The following is a 26970-nucleotide window of genomic DNA, read 5'->3' as shown; positions in this document are numbered from 1 at the left end:
TAAGTAGTTTCATTTGGGTAATTTGCATCTTCACATCCCAAGTAAAATATACATGCAACACTTTACCCAGGAAATTTGGTGAACACCTGCAAAGTGCAATACTTTTTAGGTATGGGTTTTGTATGTGGCAACAGTCATTGATTAGTGGTGCTTTGTCTTCTGCTTACTTTCTGTTTTTATTGGCTGCTGTCGGTCACATGATCAGATGCCAACCAGTCACTGTTTTGCATGGGAGTGGGCTTCTGTTGCTGTAAGTATATGATCCATTGTAACTACCGCAGAAAAGTCGGGCGCTTTTCTTGACTTTCCTGTGTATAGTTACCATTCTAGTCACACCATGTCATTTTCAGAGACAATAGGGAGCATGTCTTCACTGCTAGTTGTGTTAAGATATTAGTGTGTCGTTACAAGGGGCCCAATCATTGTCCCAGGAGGACCTCGCTTCTTTCTGTCATTCAATGTCGAGCTCTCAGCTCATAGTTGTTGCTTGTCCACATTCCCTCATTCCATTTGTTACCTTTATTTTGCCAAGTGCTTTCATTTGTGTAAATCAATCTCTTTAAGTGTTGTATGATTCACTTAGTAACCCTTAAAGATCCATGAGTCTTTTGCTGGTTCACAATCATCCCTATATTACTATTTGTTCAGAGGTACTCATGCTGGAATATGGCATGTGCAGCAGCACTGAACACAGGTTCACCAATATGAGCAATATGTACAAAAGCATATACACATGAGAATGCCTGACCCTAAAAGACCACGTTCATATTAATTTCATGACCGTTAATTTTTAGAACAAGTTTATTCCTTGCATGGTCACAGAGATATAGTTTTTGGGAAGCTCTTGTACAGTTTCAACACACACTCTCTTCACTGTGTATTAAAAAGGGTTATCCTTATCTCCTGCAAGAAGGTCTAAGATGGCCCAGCTTTATGTATAGTTAAAATGACATTTTAGTGTCCCATGTAGCCTTGCTAATGAATAATAGATTCATGTACTTCATAAGCAATTTGATTATTTTTTAAACAGGTTTAAATGACACATATTACTTATTTTTACTAGAAGTTGTAGCTCCAAAGCTCCAGCATTCGACCTTCCCCCGTGGATGCATTTTCACGCTACTTGATTAAAGTGCATAAAATGTCTAATGGATCTTAATTTAAAAGGACGCTTCAAAGCGTCTACATTAAAGTAAAGCCTGTTGAACTGCAACTCTTCCGCGTATGCTGCTATAGTGAAAAATAAGAAAAGTAAAGAAAAAAAACAAACAAACCTTTGTTGGGGAAAATCCACAGAATGAATAGTAATGCCAAAAGGAGACATATCTGTGTAGAATCCCCAGGGTTAGTTTGTGTCCCCAATATTTGAAACAGTCTATTAAATAATAGTAGTTCTAATTGATGTAAATCCATGATAGTTTCCTGTTTTTGTTGTTGTTAATGTGATTACAATTAGAAGTTAATGATTGTTTCAGGAAGACTGTTTGTGTCTTGGTTCTCACTCTGGTACTGGTTTTCTGATTATGTTGCCATTGTTGGGTTCCTGTTTTCTGATTTTTCTCTTGCCATCAGACATTCAAAATCTTGTAAATATAACCTAGTAATTGTAGGAACAAAATACACATGTTAAAACCACATAGCATTGAACATTTACAAATGCTATATCGTCACCCCAAGCTTTAAATAAACCTAAAGTGATGCGTTCGAATCTACTGAAAATGTATCTGTCTGTTCATTTTTAAGATTTTAAATGTTAATTCACCAATACAAAATTTCACTTATGTCAACCAATCCTAAGAACTTATACAGTCAGAATGTTTTCCCATACCACAGTTGTTAATCATAATTGGGGCAGAGGCAGGTCCCTAAAAAATGGGTTGTTAAGGACCCAACAGCCTTCAAGTAAAATTCCACTTGAAGCTCTAACTGCACCTAGAGTTTTGCTTACTATCTAGTTGGACAGCTACTCTGTTTTTGCCAACCCCCAAAATAATACCATAAAGCCCTTAAATAATGGTTTTATCTTACAGCCCGGGTTTTTTCTGTCCCCTGGTACTTACATCCAGCCTTGTGAAGACCCCTGTCATTAATAAGGGCTACAGGGTTGGATAAAAATATGCTAGTCCTAAAATACTTTCCCTTCAAAACTCTGCCTGTCTCACTTATTGGAGGCCGCGGGGCCCTTAACACCTTCTGTTTTGGGACCTCCTTTTGCCTTCGTCACACTTAACATATTGGCTATAGTACACATTTGTGTAAAATGTTTACATTTAGAACTAGAGCTACAAGATTATTGTGTCTCTAAGGAGACAAACGGCATTTTTGCATTTGTCTTCAGCATTCTAAAGTAAGAGGTATTTTGTGTGTGTGTGTGTGTGTCAGAAGATGAACATTTTAGGCCTTAAGTATCCCCCAGCAGCCGGCCTCATTGTAGATACTTAAAGTATTTGTTTTTAAATGTCCATGTTTAATGATTAGCTTTACAAATGTGGCCAACAAGCATGAACTGGCCAATCAACTCGTGTTCAACCCTTCAGAATATGTTGGATTTAAAATTCTGTATACATTTGTCATCTACTGAATTGTTTTAATGATGGTGTCAGATTGTGCCCCTCCTTCTGTCTCTATTTGTGTTATGTTTAATAATCCACTCTTATGTTGTTATTTAACCCCTTCAGGACCAGGACATACCTGGTACTTCCTGGTTACTGGTCACCGGTAGACCGGGACGTACCAGGTACGTCTCCTCCAAAAAACGCCCCCCACATCACCACAATCGCGGTGATCGTGGGGGCGCTGCTGCTGCTGTCTGCCCAGGAGTCTGGGCAGACCAGCACAGCCTCTCTAAACCCGCCCCCAAGCCTATGATCACTCCCACGGAGTGATTTTGTAGGCAGAAACAGCGATTGCAGAAAACTCTGCAATCGCGGTTTCAGCTGCCACAGGCAGCTTTAGGGAAGGGGGGGGGGTTGAATGGGTCCCCACACAAGTGTGGGGACCTGATCCAACACCCCCCTGCTGCCTGATCGCTCCATGAGAGCGTCAGTGCAGCATTAACCCCTTCAATGCCGCGATTGCGGCATTGAAGGGGTTAATGCCCGTTTTGTAGGGGGCTCTGCTGCTGGTGGTCTGCCTAGAAACCCAGGCAGACCAGCAACAGCAAAAATGAGCCCCCAGAAGTCCTCTGATCAGTCCTACAATTACCCCTACAATCTCCAGTCTGTTGGACATTGTGCCCCAGCTGCCAGAGGCAGCTTCAGGGACAGGGAGACAGGGTTCTTTGGTCTCCACATGAGTGTGGAGACCAGCCCCCCCCCCCCCTTCTTCAGTTAACCCCTACCCCCCTCTTCAATTAACCCCTTCAATGCTGCGATTGTGTATGACCCCCATTGCAGCATTACAGGGGTTAATATTAGTCCCCACAAGCTTGTGGGGACTAAATATCAGTCAATGCTGTGCTTCAATTGAGCATCAGCATTGAAAGAGTTAAAAAAAATGTTAAAAATAATAATAATAATAAAAAAAAAAATTAATTTTTTTTTTTATAAAATAATAATAAAGAAAAATAACAGCACCGACCTGAAAGTCCAGGGTGCTTCCAGGTCAAATGCTGGGCTGGGCTGATCAGATCGCTCCTGGCCAATAGGAGTGATCGGATCATTATGGCAGCCCACGGATGACCCTGCTCTACAAAGAGAGAGGGGTCATCTAGGGTAATTATGAAAAAACACAAATTATTAATAAATGAAAAAATCATAATTATTACCTGATCACTTGTTGGTGACATTTTAAGTCGTTGATTATTGATCGGTCTCCCTGATTGATGTCAGCGGCCTAAACCTGTCACTTACAAGTAATCTGATGAAAAAATATTTAAAAAAATGTAAATGCACATGTTCCAGTTTTGCCCTCATAGCTTCCTCAAAAAATGCATGAACCATGCATGTGAGGCCTTGTTGGAATCATGGGATGTTGGTGAACAAAATGTGGTTCTTCCACTGTTGCACTTATGGTGTGCAAGAAATTCAGTGCAACATTGAAATTTATGCGTTAAAAACGCAATAAAATAATTTCCCTGTGAAGTTTGGCAGACATCAGTGAAGAAATGGCTGGCTGAAAACTGTCAAAACTAGCCTAGTTGAACACCTTGACTTGTCTACTGTTCATAAATATATACTTTTATGGGGTAATTTACAGTGGGGGGGCTTCCAAAATGTCCCAAATGGGATATGGGCCCAGGAAACCAATTTCTGAAAATTCCAAATGTGAAAACGAAAATGCGCATGTTCCAGTTTTGCCCTCATAGCTTCCTCAAAAAGTGCATGAACCATGCATGTGAGGCCTTGTTGGAACCGGGGGATGTTGATGAACACAATTTTCTGCAGTTGCACATATTCTATACAAAATATAATATAAAATCTAAAGCAACATTGCAATATATGCAAAAAAAACCAAAAAAATATAAAAATACCTCAAAATTTGGCAGCAATTATAAAATCCCTGTTTGAAAAGTGTCAAAATGACCCTAGTTGTACACCTTGACTTATCTACTGTTCATAAACATATAATTTTGGGGGGATAATCAGTATCTGTGACAACTATTGCAGTTATTAGACTACCATGCCAAATTTGAAAAAAATTACATTTCAAAAACGTGATGCATGCCTTGCAATATTTGCCCTATACTGGTCAAAATAGATAAAAATCCTGGCCATGTTGGGTGGTTTCCAAATCAGGACAAGTTAATGAATATATTTGGGATACTTTTTTCCCATTGGTTCAATGTGTGTTCAATTTGTATGTATACAAAACTTCATTTTTTCCCCACTTTTTCCAGTTTATTTCAAATAAAACAATGTACTACCCAGCTTAATATGGTTTCAAATGAAAGCCCTACTTGTGCTGAAAAAAACAATATATGATTTGTGTGGGTGCACCAATTGATAAGAGAGAAATTACAGTTGAAGAAAGACATGGCAAAAACACAAAAACGGCTCCGGTCCTTTAGCGACACCCTAGCTTAAAAATCCCGGTCCTGAAGGGGTTAAAGACCGTGTTTGGCGGTGCTATACTGTACTCTTAAACATTTAGTGTCCTGGTTCTGAAGACTCTTAGTAAGAGACAGTCTTGGTGTATAGGTTTAGCATTGGTTAATGTTTTGGTTACTGTTTCTATTTAATGTGCCAGAAAAATTGAAAATTATGATAAATTAAATCATGATTTCAGAGAGGTAGTGTACGATTCCTTCTGTTGACGGTGTTCTGGAATTTTTCCCCAGAGTCTTACTTTTAAAGAGAAAATGCCATATCTTAAGTTTAAGGAGAAACCTACTGACCTGGAAACAAGAAGCTACAAATACTTGCTGCTGTCTATGGTGAAGCTCATTCATGGAGATCCAAAGCTGCTGTTGTATGTAAGTTATTATCTCTCATAGTGACTTGTTTGAAGAGAGACTCTAACTTTTAATAGGTTTTGGCCTATGTGGGGTTTTCCCCTATGGCAGGGCTCTGAGTGTACTAGTGATGAGTTTAGCACAGAATAATCATTTTCCTTTCTTTTACTTAGAATTTCAGTTCTATCTGGTGTCTTCATTGATAATTGTAGGTAATAAAATCTCTGTATGTCAGGATGTTGTCCTATTTAAAAATCCTTTTGTACAGTCTCTTAGTGTTCACGAAAACCTTGACTTTGTAGATGACTTAAATATTCCAGCTCACTAACTTAACTATTGTTTATGAATTGCCAACAACAGAGACAGAATGAGCTACCCTGAACAATGCTTGAATTCTTGAATTCATTCCTGCACATTTAACTCTACATTATACAGGGAGAGCTCAAGCTTTCATGCCACAGCTATGTGCTAGCTTTTCCCTTTCATAAGGCATGATGTAGTGAAATGTCACTAATCTACGAATGTAACAAATAAAGTCGCTCAGCACTTCAGTAGTTAAGTGAGGTGTATTTAATTCAGCAACAAGGGCCACGTTTCGACCTTACGGTCTTTATCGAGCCATTGCTCCTAACCTACAAAATGTGAAAGTTGCAGCTATTTGAGTTAATAGTATGCGTATGTAACAGCTTAATTGTATCGAGTGGGTAATTGTGTAATCCTTGAATCATTAGATGGACATAATAAAAATGACTTAACTACCATTTTGTGTTTTGTTTTTTTCCCCCCTCCTTAGAATCCAGGAAAAGCAGGTCCAGATACACAAAACAGTACTGCAGAATTAATAAACGGGTTGGTGCAGCTTGTACCTCAGTCAAATATGCCTGAGATTGCACAAGAAGCCATGGAGGTAAGGCATCTGGCTGTATTACCGAACATTAGGGAACTCTAGGAAATCATCTATCAGCAGACTTGTATTCTATGTACCATAGAATGTATTTTTAAACACTATTACCTCTTGAAAAATAGTTTTAATGGGATAATATTCTTTGTTCTAAAAATGAGTTTTCAGGAAGCATGTAACAGATCTATAGTGGTCTTTTGTGTTTAGGTCATTATCTCCTGGAAAGACTTGCTGTGTTCTTGTCCTACTACGCATTGCTAAACAATAGAATGTCTGTTTGAATTGCCCAGGGGTATTTTCTGCCTAAGTAAGGTATGGAAGGAAGGGAATTAAATTAACATAAGCAGGACGTAATTAGCATTGCTCTGATCGGACATCAGCAGAGCATGGCGACTTCCAGACCTGCAGATCAGAGTTTTTTGCGACCAGTGTGAAACAACATCCACTTGTACTGTACCGTTTACAGTATTTCATCTAAAAATGAAAGAAACATTTTTATTCTTTGAGACATCCCCTTTAAGGGATATACTTCTGGATAAAAAGTAGGGGTTTAATAATAATAATAATCCTGTTTGGTTACTGTTCGGTGTTTTAACAAAAGTTTTATATGCAGATTTTACTGTCGTTGAAAGAAGTGCTGTATGGCTCATACAGCAGTAAGTGCAGTGTGCTATTGTGAAGCATTTGACCATTCATAGGTTTCTACTTTTATTATTCAGTATAACCGCTTAGGACTTTAATGCTTTCCTTTCATGTAAAAATAAAAACATACCTTTTTTTAACCATGAAGCTGGAGTGAGGGCCTAGTCTAAATGCATGAAATGGACTTCTGCTCCATGTATTTGCACTGAAGAAATGTTAATTTGAAGGTGACTCTGTCACTATTATATGCATTAAAAATGATGACTGGAGTATCCCCTTAAGACAATTATGTGATTGTAGGCACGTGGAGTTCAGACCTGCTCATGTTATATATTATTTAACATAAGAGGGCTTTATGTATATTTTGGGAACATTCCACTGGTTGGTTGAGAATGCTCTTATCTATTTACCCTGACCATAAATGTACTTCATTTTTATGTTTGTATTCCCAGGCCTTGCTGGTACTTCACCAACCAGAAAACATTGAGCTTTGGAATCCTGATGCACCGATAGAAACATTTTGGGAAATCAGGTGTGTAAAATGTTGTTTGTATAGCCTCCTCATAGGCTAACACGTTTAGCACCTTTCAGTGGAAAATAGCTGATTCCAGAGTATAGAGCCACTTGTACCTACAGGTATCGGTGCCTGTATGTCTGTCATCCATAACAAGGAATACGTAAGCTACATGTTGGCTTCCAGAGCCTGTGCTTGTCTAGTAGTCTTCTGCTATGTTTGTGCCTTGTAAGCCAGTCTTAAACAGGCAAGTCAGTGTAGATATGTGTGATCACTAAAACGTTATACAGTGTATTTTCCCTTTATGGGTGAACTGTTGATATTCCGTTATCACAATTTTTTAATTAATTTGTTTTTATATTCCCTTAATAAGGATTTTTTTGTTTTTTAGCTCACAGATGATTTTTTACATTTGCAAAAAACTTACTGGTCATCAGTTGCTGAGCAGCACTGAAATTCTGAAGTGGCTGCGAGAAATCCTGATTTGCCGGAATAAATTCCTTCTCAAGTATAAGGTATTTTTTTTAAACCAAATACAAAAACGCAAGCACACACTTAACAAATAATGCACTATATGACCATAAGTATGTGAACATCGAAACCGTTTCAAAGCCCCTAGTAGATTTTAGTATATTAACTCACCTCCATCCCAAGCAACGGTTGTGAACATTGTAATTGCATCATGTGTGTATCCCTATTAACCTAGCCACGGTGAATCCGGTCTCCTGAAATACTGTTACTGGTTAAAGCTGCTGTTCCACTTAAAATATTGCAAGCTTGAGCTTCTTAAGCAAATAAACCTTATCAGATCTATAATTTCATTTTTTCCTCTTCAGGCCTCAGAATCAATGACTGATTTGGGTAATAGTTTATATTATAAATTGTTCCTATTACCAATAAGCTAAACCTTTCAAGTGATTAATTTGCAAGGCTTTAATACATTTTAGCTGGCCTTTTTTTTAACTGGTGCATTCTAAATGTGTTTTTCTTTAGGAAAGTGCTGCAGCTGGGAGTACAATCCCAATATGTCGCCAAGCCCATACAAAATTAGAAGTGGCCCTTTACATGTTCCTCTGGAGCCCCGATATTGAAGCAGTTCTTGTTGCAATGTCTTGTTTCCGAAGTCTTTGTGAGGAGGCGGATATCCGGTGTGGAGTCGACGAAGTATCAGTCCATAATTTTTTGCCAAATTACAACACTTTCATGGAGTTTGCATCTGTTAGCAACATGATGTCAACTGGTAAGAATGCCTAGGATGTGACGGAATATACATTTACGTTAAACTATCTGTAGAAGACAATAAACCCCTCCTGTATGTATATTGTATGCCAACTGTCCTGCCCTGTTGAAGGACAAGCTCTTTTGAATCTGGTTTTAGGAACTATTGTTAACTTTGAATGAGTGTCCCTGAGAAACACTGACGTTCAAATATAGCTGCCAATAAAAACACTGAAAAGTGGAATTTATTCACATTACTGTCTGACATTCAGTCTCTACTTAAAGAGGCGCTCTTGCCGTCATATGCACTTTTATACATACAATAGCGCAAAGGTCCTTTTAAATTTATGTTGTGTCCCTTTGCAAATACATGTGGGAATTCTCACCCTCCACTGTATTCCACGGAGAAGATGTTTGGCAGAACATATATCCCTGAACATAATATACTTATCACCTGTCGGCTCCAGCGCTGGCCCAGCAAACACCTTCAAGCAGGAAATCGGTGGCAAATTCTAAAAGCATGAACTCTGTGTAGCAGAATGTAGCCAACCATTTGAGTGGTGAGAAGTTCCTTGAGTAAAAAGTAGTAAAGTAGAGTAAAAGTTAGCCAGTTTCAATTAGCTGTATTTGTGTTGTTGCTGTGAACTGAAATCATTTAATCTGTTTTAGGCAGGGCAGCTCTTCAGAAACGAGTGATGGCTTTACTAAGAAGGATAGAGCATCCCACTGCTGGAAACACAGAGGTGAGTTTTTATTTTATTTTATTATAGAGACCTACTGTACAATTCCCTGAAAACACACACGCACACACACACACACATTTTTGTGCAAAAAAGTAACATATGCCATTAGGAACCAGGCACAGTCATTTTTAATCTTTTATTATTTTTGTTTTTGTTTGAGTGAGTGTCTCTGAAATGTAATCCGCTTTGTTGAAGGCAAACTACTAAGAAAAAAAAAGGGTAGTTTGTGTTGGTTAAGGCTAAGCTTTGTGGCATTTGTGTTTTAGGCCTGGGAAGATACTCATGCAAAATGGGAACAAGCAACAAAGCTCATTCTTAATTTCCCAAAGACTAAACTGGAGGATGGCCAGGTGAGTGCATATATTTCTGCTGCAGCTTGACACTATTACTACGTTCACTTGAAGCAGCAGCTATAATGTTCTCTATATGTTGTAGATTAGGCCGTACGCAAATCACTGAAGCACTCAGATCTGTGCACAGTGCTTTCATGTGAATTAGATGAAACTTGAAGCAACGACAAATGCAAAATAATAAACAAATGATACCCATAGAAACTTGGTATATAGAATTCAGTGCTTAAAAAGTTTCATACAGTTAATATAAAGAATAACCATGTTAGGGGCTGCTTTATGATTGTTGGTTAACCATTTTGCTTTGAAAGTAGTTATTTTACAACTCATAGGTGATAATGGCAGTGGATATCTTGAAATGTATGGATTTGGGGTACAGTTGGACAGTGTATTGTCAGGAATGTAAGACCTCTAAAAACCTTCATGTATTTCTGTAGGTTACAGAAAGTCTTCATAAGACTATCGTGAAGAGACGAATGTCTCACGTAAGTGGAGGAGGTTCTATAGACCTGTCTGACACAGACTCCCTGCAGGAGTGGATTAACATGACTGGGTTCCTGTCTGCTCTCGGTGGAGTCTGCCTCCAGCATCGGGGTAATGCAGGATTGGTCACCTACAGCCCACCTATGGGCCCTGTTAATGAACGCAAGGGGTCTGTTATATCGATGCTATCAACAGAGGGGAACGCAGAGACTCCCGTCAGCAAATTTCTCGATCGCCTTCTCTCCTTAATGGTGTGCAACAACGAAAAAGTTGGAATTCAGATTCGGACAAATACAAAGGATCTGGTGGGTTTAGAGTTGAGCCCTGCTCTTTATTCAATGTTGTTTAACAAAATGAGGAACAACATCAGCAAGTTTTTTGACTCCCAAGGGCAGGTAAGGAAAACATTCTTTCTGCCCCCTGTAGTAAGTGTGTGTTTCATGTGTGTATGTTAACATCCTCAGAATTGTGTGGACTGTTAAAATACGTACATTTCGTCCTGTATCCAGAGGTCTACTACAGTAACCCTTGAATTATAGACTTAGGTTTTGTTGATAGTTATAGCCCAGTGATGCTTCTCTCTTTGCATTACAGGTCTTGCTCAATGACACCAATACCCAGTTTGTTGAACAGACAATTACCATCCTCAAGAATTTGCTAGATAATCACACAGAAGGAAGCTCAGAGCATTTGGGGCAAGCAAGCATTGAGACCATGATGCTAAACCTAGTCCGGTAACTCATTCTCATCTTTGTTTCTGTTTTTAGAGGGAGGACTATTCACAATAGTTCATCATGGCAGTATGAAGCATTTTTGGCTCTAGATGCTTATGGTTAACCAAACTGCTGAAGGATTAGTCTGATCTATCCTAAATCACCATTGACTTGAGATCTGGAGGAAGCTTCTTAACTGAATTTGTTTCCCATTTAATTATGCAGGACTCAAGTTAACTCGCTGAGTATGGAGTTGTATATGAAATTACATTGCCAACACCAGTAAGGGCCCTACGGGTTAGGGTTTAGTTGATGACATAGGGAGGCTCTTGTAGATAATGAATTTTGGTGCAAGTAGAAGCAGACAGCAGTTTCAGAACAAGCAACCACATAAACAAAATGTACTGTGAACCAGTAACATGACTTAGCCCTGGGACATGACACTAGTAATTTTACCTTATAGTATTGGAAGTTTTTTTCCACAACATCACGAGGCCCCCTACTTACCTGATCTGTCGGGCCATGTGTTTCCAGGCATCAGCTACACTTATGTCACGAGACAACTGGCGGTCTTAAAGTGCCAGGCCAGCCTCGTCATGGCCAGTGCGGCCCTGAATACCAGTTATCAGTATTGAATACATTGAATTGAATACATTGTGTAATTGTTTATCCGGTGATTTTATTATTTTGGAATGTGTTTTCTCTAGTTTGTCTAATGTGTCTTGACGGGCATGCGGTGTTTTCTCCATAGGTATGTCCGTGTGCTGGGGAACATGGTACATGCCATCCAGATAAAGACGAAGCTTTGTCAGCTGGTGGAAGTAATGATGGAAAGACGGGATGACCTCTCCTTCTGTCAAGAGATGAAATTTAGGTGGGAAATACAGTCATGTCATATTTTGAAAGTGGGCATCATATGATCAAAAGTTCATAGTGTAATATATAAAGTGATTCTGGGGCAAAGTCCGGTCTGCTGGGATACTCCATAGGTTACTATGGTGGTCACATTTCAAGTATTTCTCTTGTGCAAAAATTTTCCCAGCACCAAAATTTTGTGCGCACAATATCCGCGCTGCATAAAGTATCCAAAAAAATAATATATTTTTTTTTTTTATTGGGAAAAACTGTTGTGCACACAATTTTTGGACATGTGCGCTCTCTAAAAATGCTATGTGCGCGCGCACAAGCGCACAGCTTAGAGGGAACACTGGTCAGGACCTGCAAGTTGTAATGAAATTGAGCCAGTAGATGTTAGCCACTGGTTTAAAAATGGTAAAATATCCCCCCCCCCCCATTGTGTATTTTATGATAGTCATAGAGTATATAGTTTGTGTAGCTAATCTCATCTGCTTCTATTATGCATCTGCTTACAGGAACAAGATGGTAGAATATTTGACTGACTGGGTAATGGGCACATCTAATCAAGCGGCTGATGAGGATGTAAAATGTCTGACAAGGTATTTACTGTTCTAGAGAAACCTTTATATACGCAGTGCAGCCGAGAATAAATTAGGATATTTACTAACAGGCAATGCTTGTTGCAGTTGCAACAAAGGATCAGTTTAATGTAGATACCTGGTGCTTTTTTAGAAGAACAAATGAATTGTGAAACATTTTTTAGTATGTGATATATGAAAAAATTGTAATGTACATTTTTTATATGTATTTCTTGTCAAAAGAGCTTAAGCTTTTTAGCTTTTTTTTTGCATTTCCTGAAAATAGTTCTACTGTTAATTTAATGTCTTTCTGCGTGTCTTATTCATTAAGCGTTTGTGTTTTGTAGAGACCTAGATCAGGCCAGCATGGAAGCTGTGGTGTCTCTTCTTGCAGGCCTGCCCTTACAGCCTGAAGAAGGAGATGGGGTGGAATTAATGGAAGCTAAATCCCAGTTATTTCTGAAGTAGGTGACTCTTATTTGTAATTCAGTACTGCATTTACAAAGGCAACTGAAAATCGTCAAACTTTCTTTTACATGCTCTCAAGTCCCAAAAAAATTTGTTTGTGCTAAGTATGAAAACCATGTTTTATATTTTTAATATAAATAGCCTAAATGAATGCATATTGTGGCCTGTTGCTCTTTTACCCTTTTTCATAATCAGGTTTTGCAGATGTAACTAACACATGTTAGAGAAAACGATACAGCTGTAAATCTAGCACTGCGGTTAAATGCTTCTAGTATTTGGTTTATGGACATATGTAAAACTCAGGCTGAGTACAACACTTGATGCTGATGGAGTTGTGGATGATCCATCAGTGTAGGGTTATGGAGGGTGAAGCTCCTACGTTGGTTATGTAATACATAAACGAGGTACAGACCAATGAGAGTCTGAAGAAATTCATTGGAAAACCTGGACTTCAGTAACACTGCCATGTCTGCAGATAAAAAACTGCATTACTGTGTACAGTACTCTGTTAAACTGTCAAAAAAAAACGTCAAGACTTCTCTTTAAAGCAATTCATATGTACTAGAAACCAATATAATATTTGTCATGGAAGCAGCCATCTTGTGTTTTTTAAGGATCTGCTTGATGAGTTATTTCCATGAATTTGTTGTTCCTCTTGTTTCAAGCAAATTGATCTTATTTCCCCCAGATATTTCACCCTGTTTATGAACTTGTTAAACGACTGCAGTGAAGTTGAAGATGATGGGACACAGACTGGTGGCAGGAAGAGGGGGATGTCTCGAAGACTGGCTTCTTTAAGGCATTGTACTGTCCTAGCCATGTCTAATCTCCTAAATGCCAATGTGGACAGTGGCCTTATGCACTCAATAGGTGAAGTGACATGTTTGTCTGAAGTGTCTCCTTAAGTTTAAGATATGGTAATGTCTAATTTATCCTGGATAAGAGAATCAAATATATAGGAGAAGTTAAAATATGTGCAGAAAAGCCAGAACTCGCCTGCTTTTCCTTTATCTGGTCAAGATGTTTACAGCGGTGTACTTTCATTTAGACATTTCATGCTTGGTAACCATAAATGAATTTCATCTCTATCCTTATTGGCGATTGTGTTGGATACCAAGACTATAGAGGGGGTTCTTGTTCATGTTTTTGTTTTGTTTGTTTGGTTTTTTACTATAAATGTAGCATTTCTTAACCCATAGAATGTCCGCTATTTATGCTATATTTAGTAGGGAAACTGGGCTCAGAATGCCATCCATGTGTGTTTTACATGGTAGCATTCCGTGTGCTATATATAACTGTCGTTATCTACTTAATACCCTGGTCTTCATAATTGCATTTACTTTGGCTTTAGGTTTAGGTTATCATAAGGATTTACAGACAAGAGCGACATTCATGGAAGTGCTCACCAAAATTCTGCAGCAGGGGACAGAGTTTGACACGTTAGCTGAGACTGTTCTTGCAGACCGCTTTGAACGCCTCGTGGAATTGGTCACCATGATGGGGGATCAAGGAGAGTTGCCAATTGCCATGGCTTTGGCAAATGTAGTTCCTTGTTCACAGTGGGTAAGTACCTTATGAGTGTGTTATCACAGTCATTATTGTAGTTGTAGCTGTGACTGATTCTGCTTATTGCTACAAGATAAATCTACCAATTGTTTGCCATCATCGTGTTTAATGGGTTGCTTACAGGATAACCAAGTAACAAAAATGTAATTTAGGAGATTTCAATAACCTACAAAAGAAACAGAAAGCTATGGTTAGTTTGTGGGGTTTTTTTCTTTCTTCCTGCCTTACCATTGTTGTGTTCTTCCTTGTAGGACGAGCTTGCTCGTGTCCTTGTCACACTCTTTGATTCCCGACATCTACTTTATCAGCTCCTGTGGAACATGTTTTCAAAGGAAGTTGAGCTTGCAGACTCCATGCAGACGCTCTTTAGAGGGAATAGCTTGGCTAGTAAAATTATGACCTTTTGTTTTAAGGTGAATGCTTTCATTCTGAGTGGAACCTGTTTTGTTTTATTTTCTCATAAATTAAATATCCGAAGAGTGAGAGGAAATGTAATAGAAACATTCAAATACATAAGAGTTCATTGTCAAAATGTCCTTACATTACATGTAATCAGTTGACCCTCTAGTTTTATTTTACTGAGAGGTTGGTAGATATGTAGAAGTGGTAGACGTTATTACTGTGAATGAATTAAAAATACATGGAATGAGCATGTTGCTATTCTGAATCTTTTACAAGACCAAGTACTGATTTAGGTTTTAGTTTTTTACAGCAGCAGAAAATGGGCAGACTAGATAGGCCAAATGATTCTTATCTACTGTCACCGTTTATGATCCTGTTGTAACAAAGGGAATGTTGTAATGTGATTCAGTTAAAACAAAGGGAACAAAAACTACTAAATGCATCAGTAACAAGAGGAAAAGTGACTTTAGCATTAGATTTCTAGAATTGGTCAGCAACACCAATGCTTTCATTAATGTTGTGATCTACTGGTATCTGTCAGGATAATGTACCAGATGAAGTGTGTAGGCAAAATAATTCCGCTTGCTTTGACATTTTTATTGATTTCTGCATTTTACCAGTTTCTGTGACACTCTCCATGTTCCTCCACAGGTATATGGTGCCACGTATCTACAGAAACTCTTGGAACCCTTGCTGAGAACAGTTATAAATGCCCCTGAGTGGCAGCACGTCAGTTTTGAGGTCGACTCCACAAGGTTTGAGGCATTTTTTATGATGAATAACAAAATATGTTGACGAAGCCCACGTGCCGAATTCTGTTAATGAGAACGATATTGTATTCAAAGTAGTCCAGAGTACATTAGAATTTAGGTTTTCATTTTTTTTCGAGACCCTTTCCCCACAGCCAGCAATTTTTCATGCAGGAGTTTGGCTGAACGCATCTCCTCACACGTGATATGGCTTTTTGGCTCTGCATCTTCTCGGAAACTCATTTGCATTGTTCAGGGGACTTGTTGGGCTCGGTAGTGTCCCTTTAAGTACAGTGACTGGATATATACATTCAGACTAAGAGTTTTAGCTGAATGCTCGGACAATCTTTGTGCACAAAATCTTCACCTTTGCACTCTAGTGCTCTCTTCCGTACTCCATGCTGCTGCCTTTATTGTTTAGAAGTAGGGACAGTGTCATCGTAGCCCACGGGGCAGGACACGCGTTAAGTTTTTGTCATCTGTGGTCGTTTCATTCCATTTGATTTCCTAAATCATGGTTGTACATCTGTTGCTTGAACTGGTGGATTTTCTCTCCGTATTGGAAATGTAATTGTGTTTTGTTGGGGTTTTTTTTTTTCTTCTTTTTTTCTTTAAGGTTGGATGGGGTTGAAGTCCTTGAAGAAAATCAGCGTTGGCTTCTACAGATGACCGAGACATTTTTCCTTGCCATTATAAACTCTGCTCATGAATTCCCCACACAGCTCCGCAGTGTATGCCACTGCCTGTACCAGGTATGCTGAAAAGTATATGTTTAGGGAACCTCTAGCAACCAAAAGGTCAGAGTCATTGCGAACCCGTTAGATTTTTCCTATGACTTTGCACAGCCTGATCTCTGTTTAGAGTGTCTGTATTTCTGGAATGTAGGTTGAAATGTAGCATTTCTGAGTGTGTCGAGATTGTGTTAAAAATGGTAGTTTGGAGAAGTGCTGAATTATGTGTAATTACTGTTGGCATGTAAAAGAAAACCGTGGTTTTCAGTCTGTTTGGACTTGAAAGTGTCCTGTAAACTTTCATATGTAATAATGCACACATGCATAATATACATACTAAATCAAGGCCTGGAGATACAGGAATACAGTCATGTTTTGTTTATATAATTAGATGTGATATTTTATCATTTCTCTTTTGTTTTTCATACATACATTTTGTATAAATCCCTTGTTGGTCTGGTATACGAGCCTACAATTGCTTATCACTCTAATAGGTAACCAGTATGGTTTGGTTTGGTGTGTGTATATACATATGTATATATGAATGTGCAAATATATATATATATATGTGTGTATATGTGTATGTATAATTAACGTGTTAGGGTGGTGTATTTCAGTAGTATGCTATTTGACTTTTAAGGCTTTGTGATTGGGCGTATTCCCCATTTTAATAATCCCTTATTTTGTTTTTGAAAAACACATCTGGGTTGGCCTGTTACAATTTAGATTTATCAAACGATTTTACATTTTTCTGTAATTCTGAGTGGTTGTTTTAAAGCACTTTTGCCCCTACTAAAAACATTTTCTGAGTTTTTTAAGTGTATTCTGTAGTATTGGATGTATTTCCTATTTAATCCCCTTTGAACGTCTGATTCTTTTTTACAATTTAGAACTTGGATGAGCGTAGTCCTTCACACCAGATCCGTTACACGTGCACTCCTTGTGGGATTATTATGTGCATATATATATTGCAGTTTCATTAGCTTGACTCTTTTTCCTTACTCAGCTCCCCAGAGAAGGTTTCACTGATGGAAACTTGAGATCAGTGTTTCTTGCCCATGTCTAATGTCTGAGAAAAGGAATTGAGCTGATTTAAAGAGCTTTAATTGGAGTTTGTTTTCCTTGGTATTAATGGTTTTCTTCTTTATACCCACCGCCCCCTCCCCCCCCCCACGTTAGGAGTTGCAAGCATTTCATACAGATTATAATACGGAACTGCTTTTGTTTAACAGTCCCTGTTCTTCAAGGTTTTTTGATTAGTAGGATATTTTGCAAATCATATAACTCTTTTCTAAACAAGACCCATGATTGTCTTTTGTTTCTTACCAAATACCATTGGCTACAGAAATGAACAGGTAACTTAGTTCAACGAAGGCCCAGTTTAAATAACTTAATGTTGTTTAATGTTAATCTCACTGATGTCCGGCAGAACTCAATTATTATGCCTAACAATTCAGATTTCTGAGTAGAGTATGTATCATCTGTGGTTCGAAGATAGCTTAAGAGGAGAACTTAGTGCGCCCCTATTGTTGAGTTTCCTCCAGATATAAAAACGCGGAATCACCATATACACTTGTTATCCCCTGTATTTAGCGAGAAACCTGATTTTATTAATATTTATGTTTTTGTGTGATTAGGACTATGACGTTAAGGTTTCTCAAAGGTACATTTAGCTTATTTCTTCTTTGGATGCCACTCTCTTGTTTGCTGTTTCACTGCGTATGACGAGGTTCTGTTATAAAACCAAGATGTAATTGTTACTCATGCTAAGGTGAGCTAACGTGTAGTGGTTCTTCACCCTGGGAACTGCATGTACATGTGTGTACACCTTCAGGTGGGGCATTGTGTGTGCGCTATCCCTCGACAGACCTTTAGATGTTCGTGACACGCTTGTACTAAAGCTAATTTTATCTTGATGTCACGTGATGCAATTACACACACTTTCCCTTTTTGTAGGTATAATATATGTGAATGTAGTTCACGCGTATGACACACACTTGTTTTTCTAATTATTAAACCATTACACTTCACCTCAACCACTTTTTGAGTTATTTTGCTTAACATGTAGTTAATGCAGAGAGATGACAGGAGAAGATCGACGATCGCTTGCTTGACCCTTCCAAATTTAGAAATATCACCTAGCGGAAGTATGCAATAGCATCCTCTTCTATCCTTTATGTATGTAATACTTATGTTAAATATTATGAATATGTGCAAGTGCATATACAGTTCCTTTAAAAGGTATTTAGGCCTCTTACTAATTTTCTAATATTACTTAGAATTACCTAGTTTTATACTTTGATTTTAAATGTAATGTAATATAATAGTTATTGTTAGGTGACATTGTTTTTATTGTAAGTTGACAAGGCATTGCATATCTGTGGTTAAAACCCTTTTACTTTTTCTTTCTATAAATTCGAAATATGTTTACTTCTATATGGTTCCACACATGTTACTATGTAAATAGCTATCTGAAAATGGCATTCTTTGGAGATCTCATAAAGCTGTAGTCGTTGTAATGAAACACCCTGACTCTGGAAATGCACATTTTCGGCTCTCGGCTGATGCATAAACAGTCCGGAAGTTAGCTGTAGTTTAGCTGACCACTAGAAATGGAGCCAGACTTCCGAAGATACGATATGGAAATTTAAGTAGGTTTTCCTGTGTGATGAATTTTACATGAAGTGCCTCTGCTAAAAGTATCATCCTTGAAATATAATCATGCCTTCAGTCTCTGTGCACAGAAAGAAAATTATACATTAAAAAACAAAAATACTCATTACAATTAGAAGTCTGTAAGTAATGGTTATATTATCTTTTTTTGTCCTCAGTTTCCATTGTTACATAAAATGTTCCTGAAAATTGCGCTACAAATCTACCAAGTTCAGTACTTTAAAACTAGTATTGATTTACAACCAGGTGTACAATTATCAGATTGTAGATTTATAGTAAATTACAGCAATGTTTTGTCACAGTAATAGGGATCCGTATTGTCCTAAAAAATCATGTATAGCTCTAAACACAGAGGCTTTCACATCTGGATATAACTTTGTGCGTGAGCTTTCTTTGTTCAGTGCCTGGCAGGTACATGTTCATCCGGAATTTTGGTTGTATTTTCGTTTCACAGTGCCTTGACTTTACGTCGAGCAGATTGAGGTTCAATATCAATGATCACTTTTATTTTTATTAAAATAGGTAACATGTTTTCTTTTTTGTATCCAAAGACAACCCTCCAGTAATTGCCAATAAGTGTAATTCCAATGTTGATCTTGTGTTGTATATGCTTTAATATGTGCCCGTAGTTTTCAACATGGTGGAGTTTCTTGATATGAAGTGAATGTAGCCAGAAATAGTAGATATGATTTGCAATCAGTTTTTTTTTGTTAAAGCAACAAAAAAATTCACAATACACTGATTTGGCTTTAAAGAAGATTCAACATGAATGGTTTGTATATCATTACCTGGTACATGTTACATCCTATTGTGTAAAACGTTATGTGCGAGTCCACATTGTGTTTTTTTTTCTTTTTATTTTGCTTTGTGTAGTTGGTGGTGTGACTTGTTTGTGCTCATCTCTGTCCTGTAGGCTACTTGCCACTCCCTACTGAGTAAAGCTACCGTTAAAGAAAAAAAGGAAAACAAAAAATCAGTAAGTTTGGAGAACTTTCTTTTAGCCATTTTTGTCCCAAAAAGGCAACAGAACCAAGATGGGATTTCCATAAAAATAGATGCTTTTTCTTTTTCTTTTTTGTTTTGTTTTTTTCTTCTTTTGCTGTTAAACATCTTCACTTCGGCCTGTCAGTCCTCCACTGTCAAAATCATTCTACTAATTCTGGCACAGAATAGCTTTCATTTCAATTAACACACTGGAATTCTGTTACATTTTACACGTTCTTTGTGTGACTGATACAGGAAAAATGCTCTTTTTTTTGTTTAATTTTTGGCTTTATCGCTTCTGTGGCATTCATGGTTTGTAATGCAGAGATGGGTGTGAAGAAACTGTAGACACCAGGGCGCACTAGTTCTGCTTCTTTCTAGATGCTTGGGTTTGGTACTCCATTGTTCTTTCTGGAAGGGTTTCTGTCTCTAAATTAGCCATCTTAAGTTGACGTTCTACGATTCTATATTGGTTTGGACAGACGTACTTGATACCCACGTTTTTTCACCATTTCAAGTAAACCAGGTAAGTTCGCATCCTTTAAAGGAAACACATTTCATGGTACAATGCTTGAAACTTCAGTTCAACATGGTTGTTTGGAAAACGTGTGTTTGAGGCCTTCTGAACTACCGTACTCTGATGCGAAAGCTCATGTATATATTATGTATCCTACTCTTAAAGTTGTTCTGGAACTCGGTGGCTACACTGAAATCTCTCTGTGCAGTGCCTTTGTAATTGTGAGCGGTCCTGCGTTTTGGCGGGTATGAAAATAGACAACAAGACTACAGAATATAACGTATACATGCACTGGAAATATTTTGCATTTAATAGAAATGTACAATATATAAAGTATTGTCGTTCCCCCTCAGATTGGGATAATGCTGAAATAGTGAAAACTGGATTTATGTTGGGTCGTTTTGACCACGGTCCTTAGATTGCTTCCATAGACAGACTTCGCATGATTTGCCTTTTTTTGCTGATACTTTTTTGAGTTGCCTGTTTACAATTATTACTACAGATTTAATTTGCCTGCACATTGCTGAGTATTGCGTGCAGTACCTGTCCGATTTTAAGATTTTTGAAACGTCCTTGCAATATGTGTTGCCTTACTTGATTTTTAAAGGGGACAGTGTAGTCTCCTGTATTGTGAATGCATTTTGGAGTCCATTTTGCAAGGATCTCAATGCATTTTTGACATGCAAATTGCTGCATACTTTGGTTTATTGCCAAAGTTATAAAATGAGCCTTCACTCAAATGGGTCTCATCTTCCTCCTTCCTTTAGCTGCTTCTACTCAGTGCAGGAAGAGTATGTACTGAAGAGCTTGCATCAAACATACCATGCCTTAAACTCTAATGAAGTGTTATTTTTAAACTAAAAAAAATTGCATACAAAAATTGTATTTGCATTCAATAAAATACATTGGTACATGCAAAATTGACTTCAGTGTGTGTATATATGTATGTATGTATATATGTGTGTATACAAAAGTGAAGTGGTAGACTACACAGATATCCCATGTCCATAATGCTATTCAAGATGTATGTTTTGTTTTGCAGGTTGTGAGTCAGAGGTTCCCGCAGAATAGCATTGGGGCAGTAGGAAGCGCCATGTTCCTCAGGTTTATCAACCCTGCCATTGTATCTCCTTATGAAGCAGGAATTCTGGATAAGAAACCCCCACCAAGGATTGAACGCGGATTGAAATTAATGTCAAAGGTGAAGTTGCTTGGAAACCTATTGTTATCCATAAAAAGACTGAGCTATGTGCCACTTCAGTCCTAGAATTTTAATAAACGGAGACATTGAAAGATTCCCATGATTATGTAGAGACTTTAACGTTGTTTCTCTTGACTTAAGCCCCAAAGACTCTTTTATGAGACCGACATACATTGTGGGTGCATAAAGTGTATGATCCAGTTTTTACGCCTGGTGCAGTTCTTTAATTTGACCTGTGACGTCCGACATATGCGAAAACTCTCAAAGCTATTCAATATATTGAGGGGCCAAATATATAATTTTTTTTAAGGATTTAAATATATCGGCATGGCTTGGATTTCTTGAAGAATAATGCCTGATGGTATTTTTGTGTTTGGAAGTAGAGGTCGCCTGTAATGCTTCTCAGAGCAGATGGGAGTTACATAAATATTTTGTGCGTTGATGAGAGAGAATTGCAAGAAATGAAGTTGCTAATAGGAGAAAATACCATTATGCTAATTTGTTGTATGCGTAGGTTAGGGTGCAATTGACCAATTAAATATCAGACAGTAACAATGTCTTTTTTCCCCTCATGTAGATACTTCAGAGTATTGCCAATCACGTCTTATTCACTAAAGAAGAGCATATGCGACCTTTCAATGAATTTGTCAAAAGCAATTTTGATGCCGCACGGAGGTAAGAATATTGGCAACGGCATATAAAGTAATAGCCTATGGATTCATCTTTTTACACGAGTGTTCGACTAAAGAAATGCCTTTGCCAATATATTTTTGTGTATATATAGCGTCTATTTCAGCGTAATGTAATGTTGAAGGAATGTGTGTTTACTTATTGTTTAATTATACTTTATCTGCTTTCAAGACACACAGTGCTTTATGGTAACAGTTTATCATTTTTTCATAGGAGTCATTACTTAAATCTTTGGACTTTTAGATTTCATTGCATCTTCACAGCATATTGTTTGTTAGATATGAGATAACTAAAGGGATGCGATTAACAGGATTTGGCGAGCCACTGAGTGATCTGCGAAACTAAAGCCCTGAGAACCAAAAGCTCCTCGTATCAGTTGTGACGCCAGTTTTCTTGGTGTTTTAGCTAAACTGGCTGCTCTTGATAGTAATTTACTCATTGATGTTGAGAAAAATTATGGTTATTTAAAGCATCTAATTCTTATTGAATATCCCCATGTATTGGCAACTTGCACCACGATTATTAAGATAGAATTTCATTTTTTAGGTTTTTCTTTGATATAGCAAATAACTGTCCCCCAAGTGACACAGTCAATCACAGCCTCTCATTTATCACTGATGGAAATGTCCTTGCCTTACATCGGTTGCTCTGGAACAACCAAGAGAAAATCGGACAATATCTTTCCAGTAACAGGTAATGCATTTTCTGAAAGATAATTCTCATTCTGTGTTATTAATTCATTCATTTAACCAGCAATGTTCTGCGGTAGGGTAACATTTTTACAGCACAAGATTGTTAAATATCATAAAGATCTTAATAAAATGTAAAAAAAAAAATAAAAAAAAAATCGGCCATTGACTAGGGTGGGACAAGGAGAAATCTGTGAAATATGGACACAAGTTATGTTCGTAATTGGCAAGTCTGTGTCCTTTGTTTCTTTATCTGTAGTATGAATATCTAGTTCAACTTATATACATATTGTGTGCCTACTGTGTTGATCCAGAGGAAGGCAAAAAACCCTTATGAAGCAGATGCCAATTGCCCCATACCAGGGGGAAAATTCCTTCCCGACTCCAAATATGGCAATCAGAATAAATCCCTGGATCAACGTTCTGTCGCTATTAATCTAATATCCATAACTTGTAATATAGTAGAGGACTATTACTTCAAATTGTTATTAAAAAATTATATAATTAAAATTCTGTGGTATATGCTAAGGTATTTGCCTTATTTCAGTTCTTTCGTTTGGTCTGTGTATAACCTTAACACATTTGGTTGTTTTATGTGGAAAATCATATGCTGCTTTGTGTATGGATCTTTTTGCAGCTTGTTAGTTTCTTCAGTAAAGTCACGTTTTCTTGATGAGACTGTTATAGAGATGCTGGGAATATCTTTATTAATGTATACTTTGGTGTTACACTAGTAATAGTACAATAATTACAGTAGTGCCTTTGCACTTGTTTGTTCGAAATCCAAATCTTCTAGGACAGTCCTAGCCATGAATCAGATTGATAGCAATAGCTATTCTCCAACATATCAGATGTCCTCTGCTGCATCAGCTGGCTGACATGTACACATCGTAGCTGTTCACAAAAGGTTCTAGGTGTTTATGAATGCAATTGGTTACCCAGTTGGAAACTTTGTCCATGTTATACTAGGCCAGCATGTAGATGCTGACATAACTTAGCAAGAATAGATTCTGTGAATATACATGGTTCGTAGCTTCAGGGAGAGGGTGGGACATACAGGTGCCGGTAGGTGTAGAACAGATACGTTGTTGTATTTTGCATGTTCTTAGCAGTTTCTGACCTATTTTTAACACACAACAACCATGTCCAAATAGCTGAGTCTTGTTCATTTGAGTTTTGCAGTTCTAGGTGGTTATTCCATTTGGTAGTTGGATACTAGTGTGGGAGTCCAAACCTTTATTCTTTTACTCACACACTCTTTTATGCTCTGCTCTCTCACACTCTCATTATTTGCTCTCATTTACTCTCCCCCCATGCTATCTCAGAATGTCTCCCTAATTTATCTGCCAACTGCTTCAGTCTCCCTGTCTCTGTGCCGTGCAGCTCTGCTTCTAAGCTTGCATCTTCTTGTTCTTCTGACGCTCCAAAAAGTATTTGTTCATAGTCTGCTTCTCAGTCGACCATGGGACAGGGATATGACCACCTGTGAAGTCCTGCAAAGAGCTTCAGGGCACACCCTCTCCTCCGATCGGATGATTAGGGTAGAGGCTGTGACTGAAAGCTCCTCCGTTTTTGCTGAAGTTTACAGCGAAGTTACTTCAGCAAAAATGGCAGAGCCTCTGGACACACCCTCTCCGCAATCCTCCTATCCAGAGAGACAATGTGCCCAAAATCTCTGCCGTTTTGCATATGGGCATCGGTGCTCATGTCCCTATCCTATTGTCCACGGAGAAGACTGGAGAGGAGACAGAAGAAAAAGAGTGTATGAGAGAGAGTGCGCGAATGGGCAGAATCATGCTGGAATGTCCCCTTCAGCATACCAAGACATTTTGGACAATGCTATGGTTTCAACTTTGTGATAACAGTTTGGGAAAGGCTCCTTTCTAATCCATCATATACATCAGATCATCAGTTCTGAAACACTAATCACCTCATCATTAGTGCACGGAAAGTAGGCAGAGATGTATCAGGAAGCAGATTCTAATGACTGCAGTACATCCTTTTAGAACAACTACTGTTGATAAATTGTGTGTTTGTAGACATGTCAAATGTTTTCCATCATTTCACAAGGTTTTAGGTACACAAAAACAATAGTTAACACATTTGCAAAGTCCAATTAAATTTATCTATACACTTTTACTGTCTCTTAGGGACCACAAAGCAGTTGGGAGGCGACCTTTTGACAAAATGGCAACTCTCCTTGCCTACCTGGGACCACCAGAACACAAACCTGTGGCTGACACGCATTGGTCAAGTCTAAATCTCACAAGCTCCAAGTTTGAGGAATTCATGACCAGGTAAGGCCAGCATTCAGAGTTTGCCCTGCCAGTGATTAATGTTACTGCTGTAAAAATGTATTTTTCTTTGTGTGTATTTCTCCTAATACAATAATTCATGTTTCCTTCCACAGGCACCAAGTACATGAAAAAGAAGAATTCAAAGCACTAAAGACTCTAAATATATTTTACCAAGCAGGGACATCAAAAGCTGGAAATCCTGTTTTCTACTACATTGCAAGGCGGTAAGCAAAACCGAGCGATTCCGTAAAGTTGCGCATTAGTTTCAAATATTTCAAATGATGCACAGTAGGCATTTTATACTTTTTTTAATGTGCGAAGGTTGGTCTTGATGGACTTTTATCTTTACTTTAACCTTGCGTATTTTGTAAATTGGATTTAGTCCGTATTCCCAGGAGTACATTGGCCGGTTTGCCCAGCGCGTCATGTGCTTGATTACGATACACAGTGAGAGCACTCACCTTATGTGAGAAACGATAGTGAAGTTCCAATCCACTTCCTTTTCAGAACAACACAGGTTCCTTTTTTAAAACGCAAGCATGGCCGATATCTATATCCAGCAGACCAACCGTTGTAACAGAATGGTTGTCTTGCAGTACTTTGACACCGCATCATCCTGTTTTTAGTAAATGGATTGTAATTTGTGCCCCCTTCCCCCAAGCTCCACATCGGATCACATGTAATAAGCAGCGATATAGTATATGTAGAACTTTATTTGACAAAATCTTAATTTAAAAACGCTAAAACATGAAGGACATTGTTTTTTGTTGTGTACGTTTTTAGAAAAGTTGGATATTTTGCAAGTTTAATGTTGTGTATGGCCGTGTTTTAGTAGTCCTCTTAACTGCTTCTGGGACAGAAGAGAAGTCATATGTCCATATTGGCATGGTGTGTTAAAACAAGAAAGCTTTGACAAGCGAGTCTCAGCATAAACTCAATCTCAGATACTTCACTGTGGGCTTTTAGGCAGGCGTTGGCGAGGATTAAGAATTGGTTGCCTTCTTCCTCACTAGATATGCTTACTGACACCAAGCGTTCCACTCGCTGGATGGATCTGATGTGTGTGTCCGCATACAGCTCTATACTCAAATGATGTGCCTTAGATGACTTACATTAAAGGACAAATCCCATCACCTGCCATTGCAGTGATATCACAGGAGATGTTCACCACTTTGATTTGGAATGCTTACAGGAAGCCATCTTAGAATAACTTGCTTTCATAAACCAGATTAGTTTAAATTATATGTACACTATATATATTTTTATATTGTGGCCCTCACATTTATTTATTTATTTTTGACGTAAAAAACATGTTCTTTTGGTTCTTTTCCATTGTTTAGGATTTTATTGTTCACCTACACATGATTATTGTCCATGGTAGTTTTCTGATATGAACCGGTCAACACAAAAGTAACAGTAATATTATGCATTAATTAATGTAACCAAGTATTTTTTCTATCTCAGACATTATTGCGTACAAACCCGAAACAGTCCATTAGTTTCATTCATTGGTTCAATACAGGAGTGTTCCTTTGCTGTTTTCAAATTCTAAGTTTTTTTTTATTATTACATATGTCCATATTTATAAGAACTAACAATTCATAGTTCTAA

The 26970-nt window shown here is 38.0% G+C and overlaps 1 protein-coding gene across 1 annotated transcript in view; it reads left to right on the top strand.

Moving 5' to 3' along the window:
- The window catches only part of LOC149300884 (neurofibromin-like), a 96394-nt gene that overhangs the window by 30769 nt on the left and 38655 nt on the right, over positions 1 to 26970 (top strand). Inside the window, exons 13-35 of the mRNA XM_089484464.1 lie at positions 5279 to 5413; positions 6186 to 6299; positions 7388 to 7467; positions 7841 to 7964; positions 8443 to 8689; positions 9337 to 9410; positions 9677 to 9760; positions 10198 to 10638; positions 10838 to 10977; positions 11708 to 11830; positions 12330 to 12413; positions 12740 to 12856; positions 13549 to 13730; positions 14212 to 14423; positions 14678 to 14839; positions 15480 to 15583; positions 16194 to 16329; positions 19895 to 19957; positions 21525 to 21683; positions 22261 to 22358; positions 22920 to 23066; positions 25213 to 25359; positions 25473 to 25583. Of these exons, the coding sequence (XP_089340590.1) occupies positions 5279 to 5413; positions 6186 to 6299; positions 7388 to 7467; positions 7841 to 7964; positions 8443 to 8689; positions 9337 to 9410; positions 9677 to 9760; positions 10198 to 10638; positions 10838 to 10977; positions 11708 to 11830; positions 12330 to 12413; positions 12740 to 12856; positions 13549 to 13730; positions 14212 to 14423; positions 14678 to 14839; positions 15480 to 15583; positions 16194 to 16329; positions 19895 to 19957; positions 21525 to 21683; positions 22261 to 22358; positions 22920 to 23066; positions 25213 to 25359; positions 25473 to 25583 (3284 nt within the window). The remainder of the gene's footprint in view (positions 1 to 5278; positions 5414 to 6185; positions 6300 to 7387; positions 7468 to 7840; positions 7965 to 8442; positions 8690 to 9336; positions 9411 to 9676; positions 9761 to 10197; positions 10639 to 10837; positions 10978 to 11707; positions 11831 to 12329; positions 12414 to 12739; positions 12857 to 13548; positions 13731 to 14211; positions 14424 to 14677; positions 14840 to 15479; positions 15584 to 16193; positions 16330 to 19894; positions 19958 to 21524; positions 21684 to 22260; positions 22359 to 22919; positions 23067 to 25212; positions 25360 to 25472; positions 25584 to 26970) is intronic.

The sequence above is a fragment of the Sceloporus occidentalis genome, unplaced genomic scaffold (genome assembly GCF_023333645.1).
Source record: "Sceloporus occidentalis isolate IW3139 unplaced genomic scaffold, rSceOcc1.0.p SCAF_22, whole genome shotgun sequence".
NCBI lineage: Eukaryota > Metazoa > Chordata > Lepidosauria > Squamata > Phrynosomatidae > Sceloporus > Sceloporus occidentalis.
Note: the sequence above shows the minus strand (reverse complement) of the source record. Positions and strands in the feature narration are given on the sequence as shown.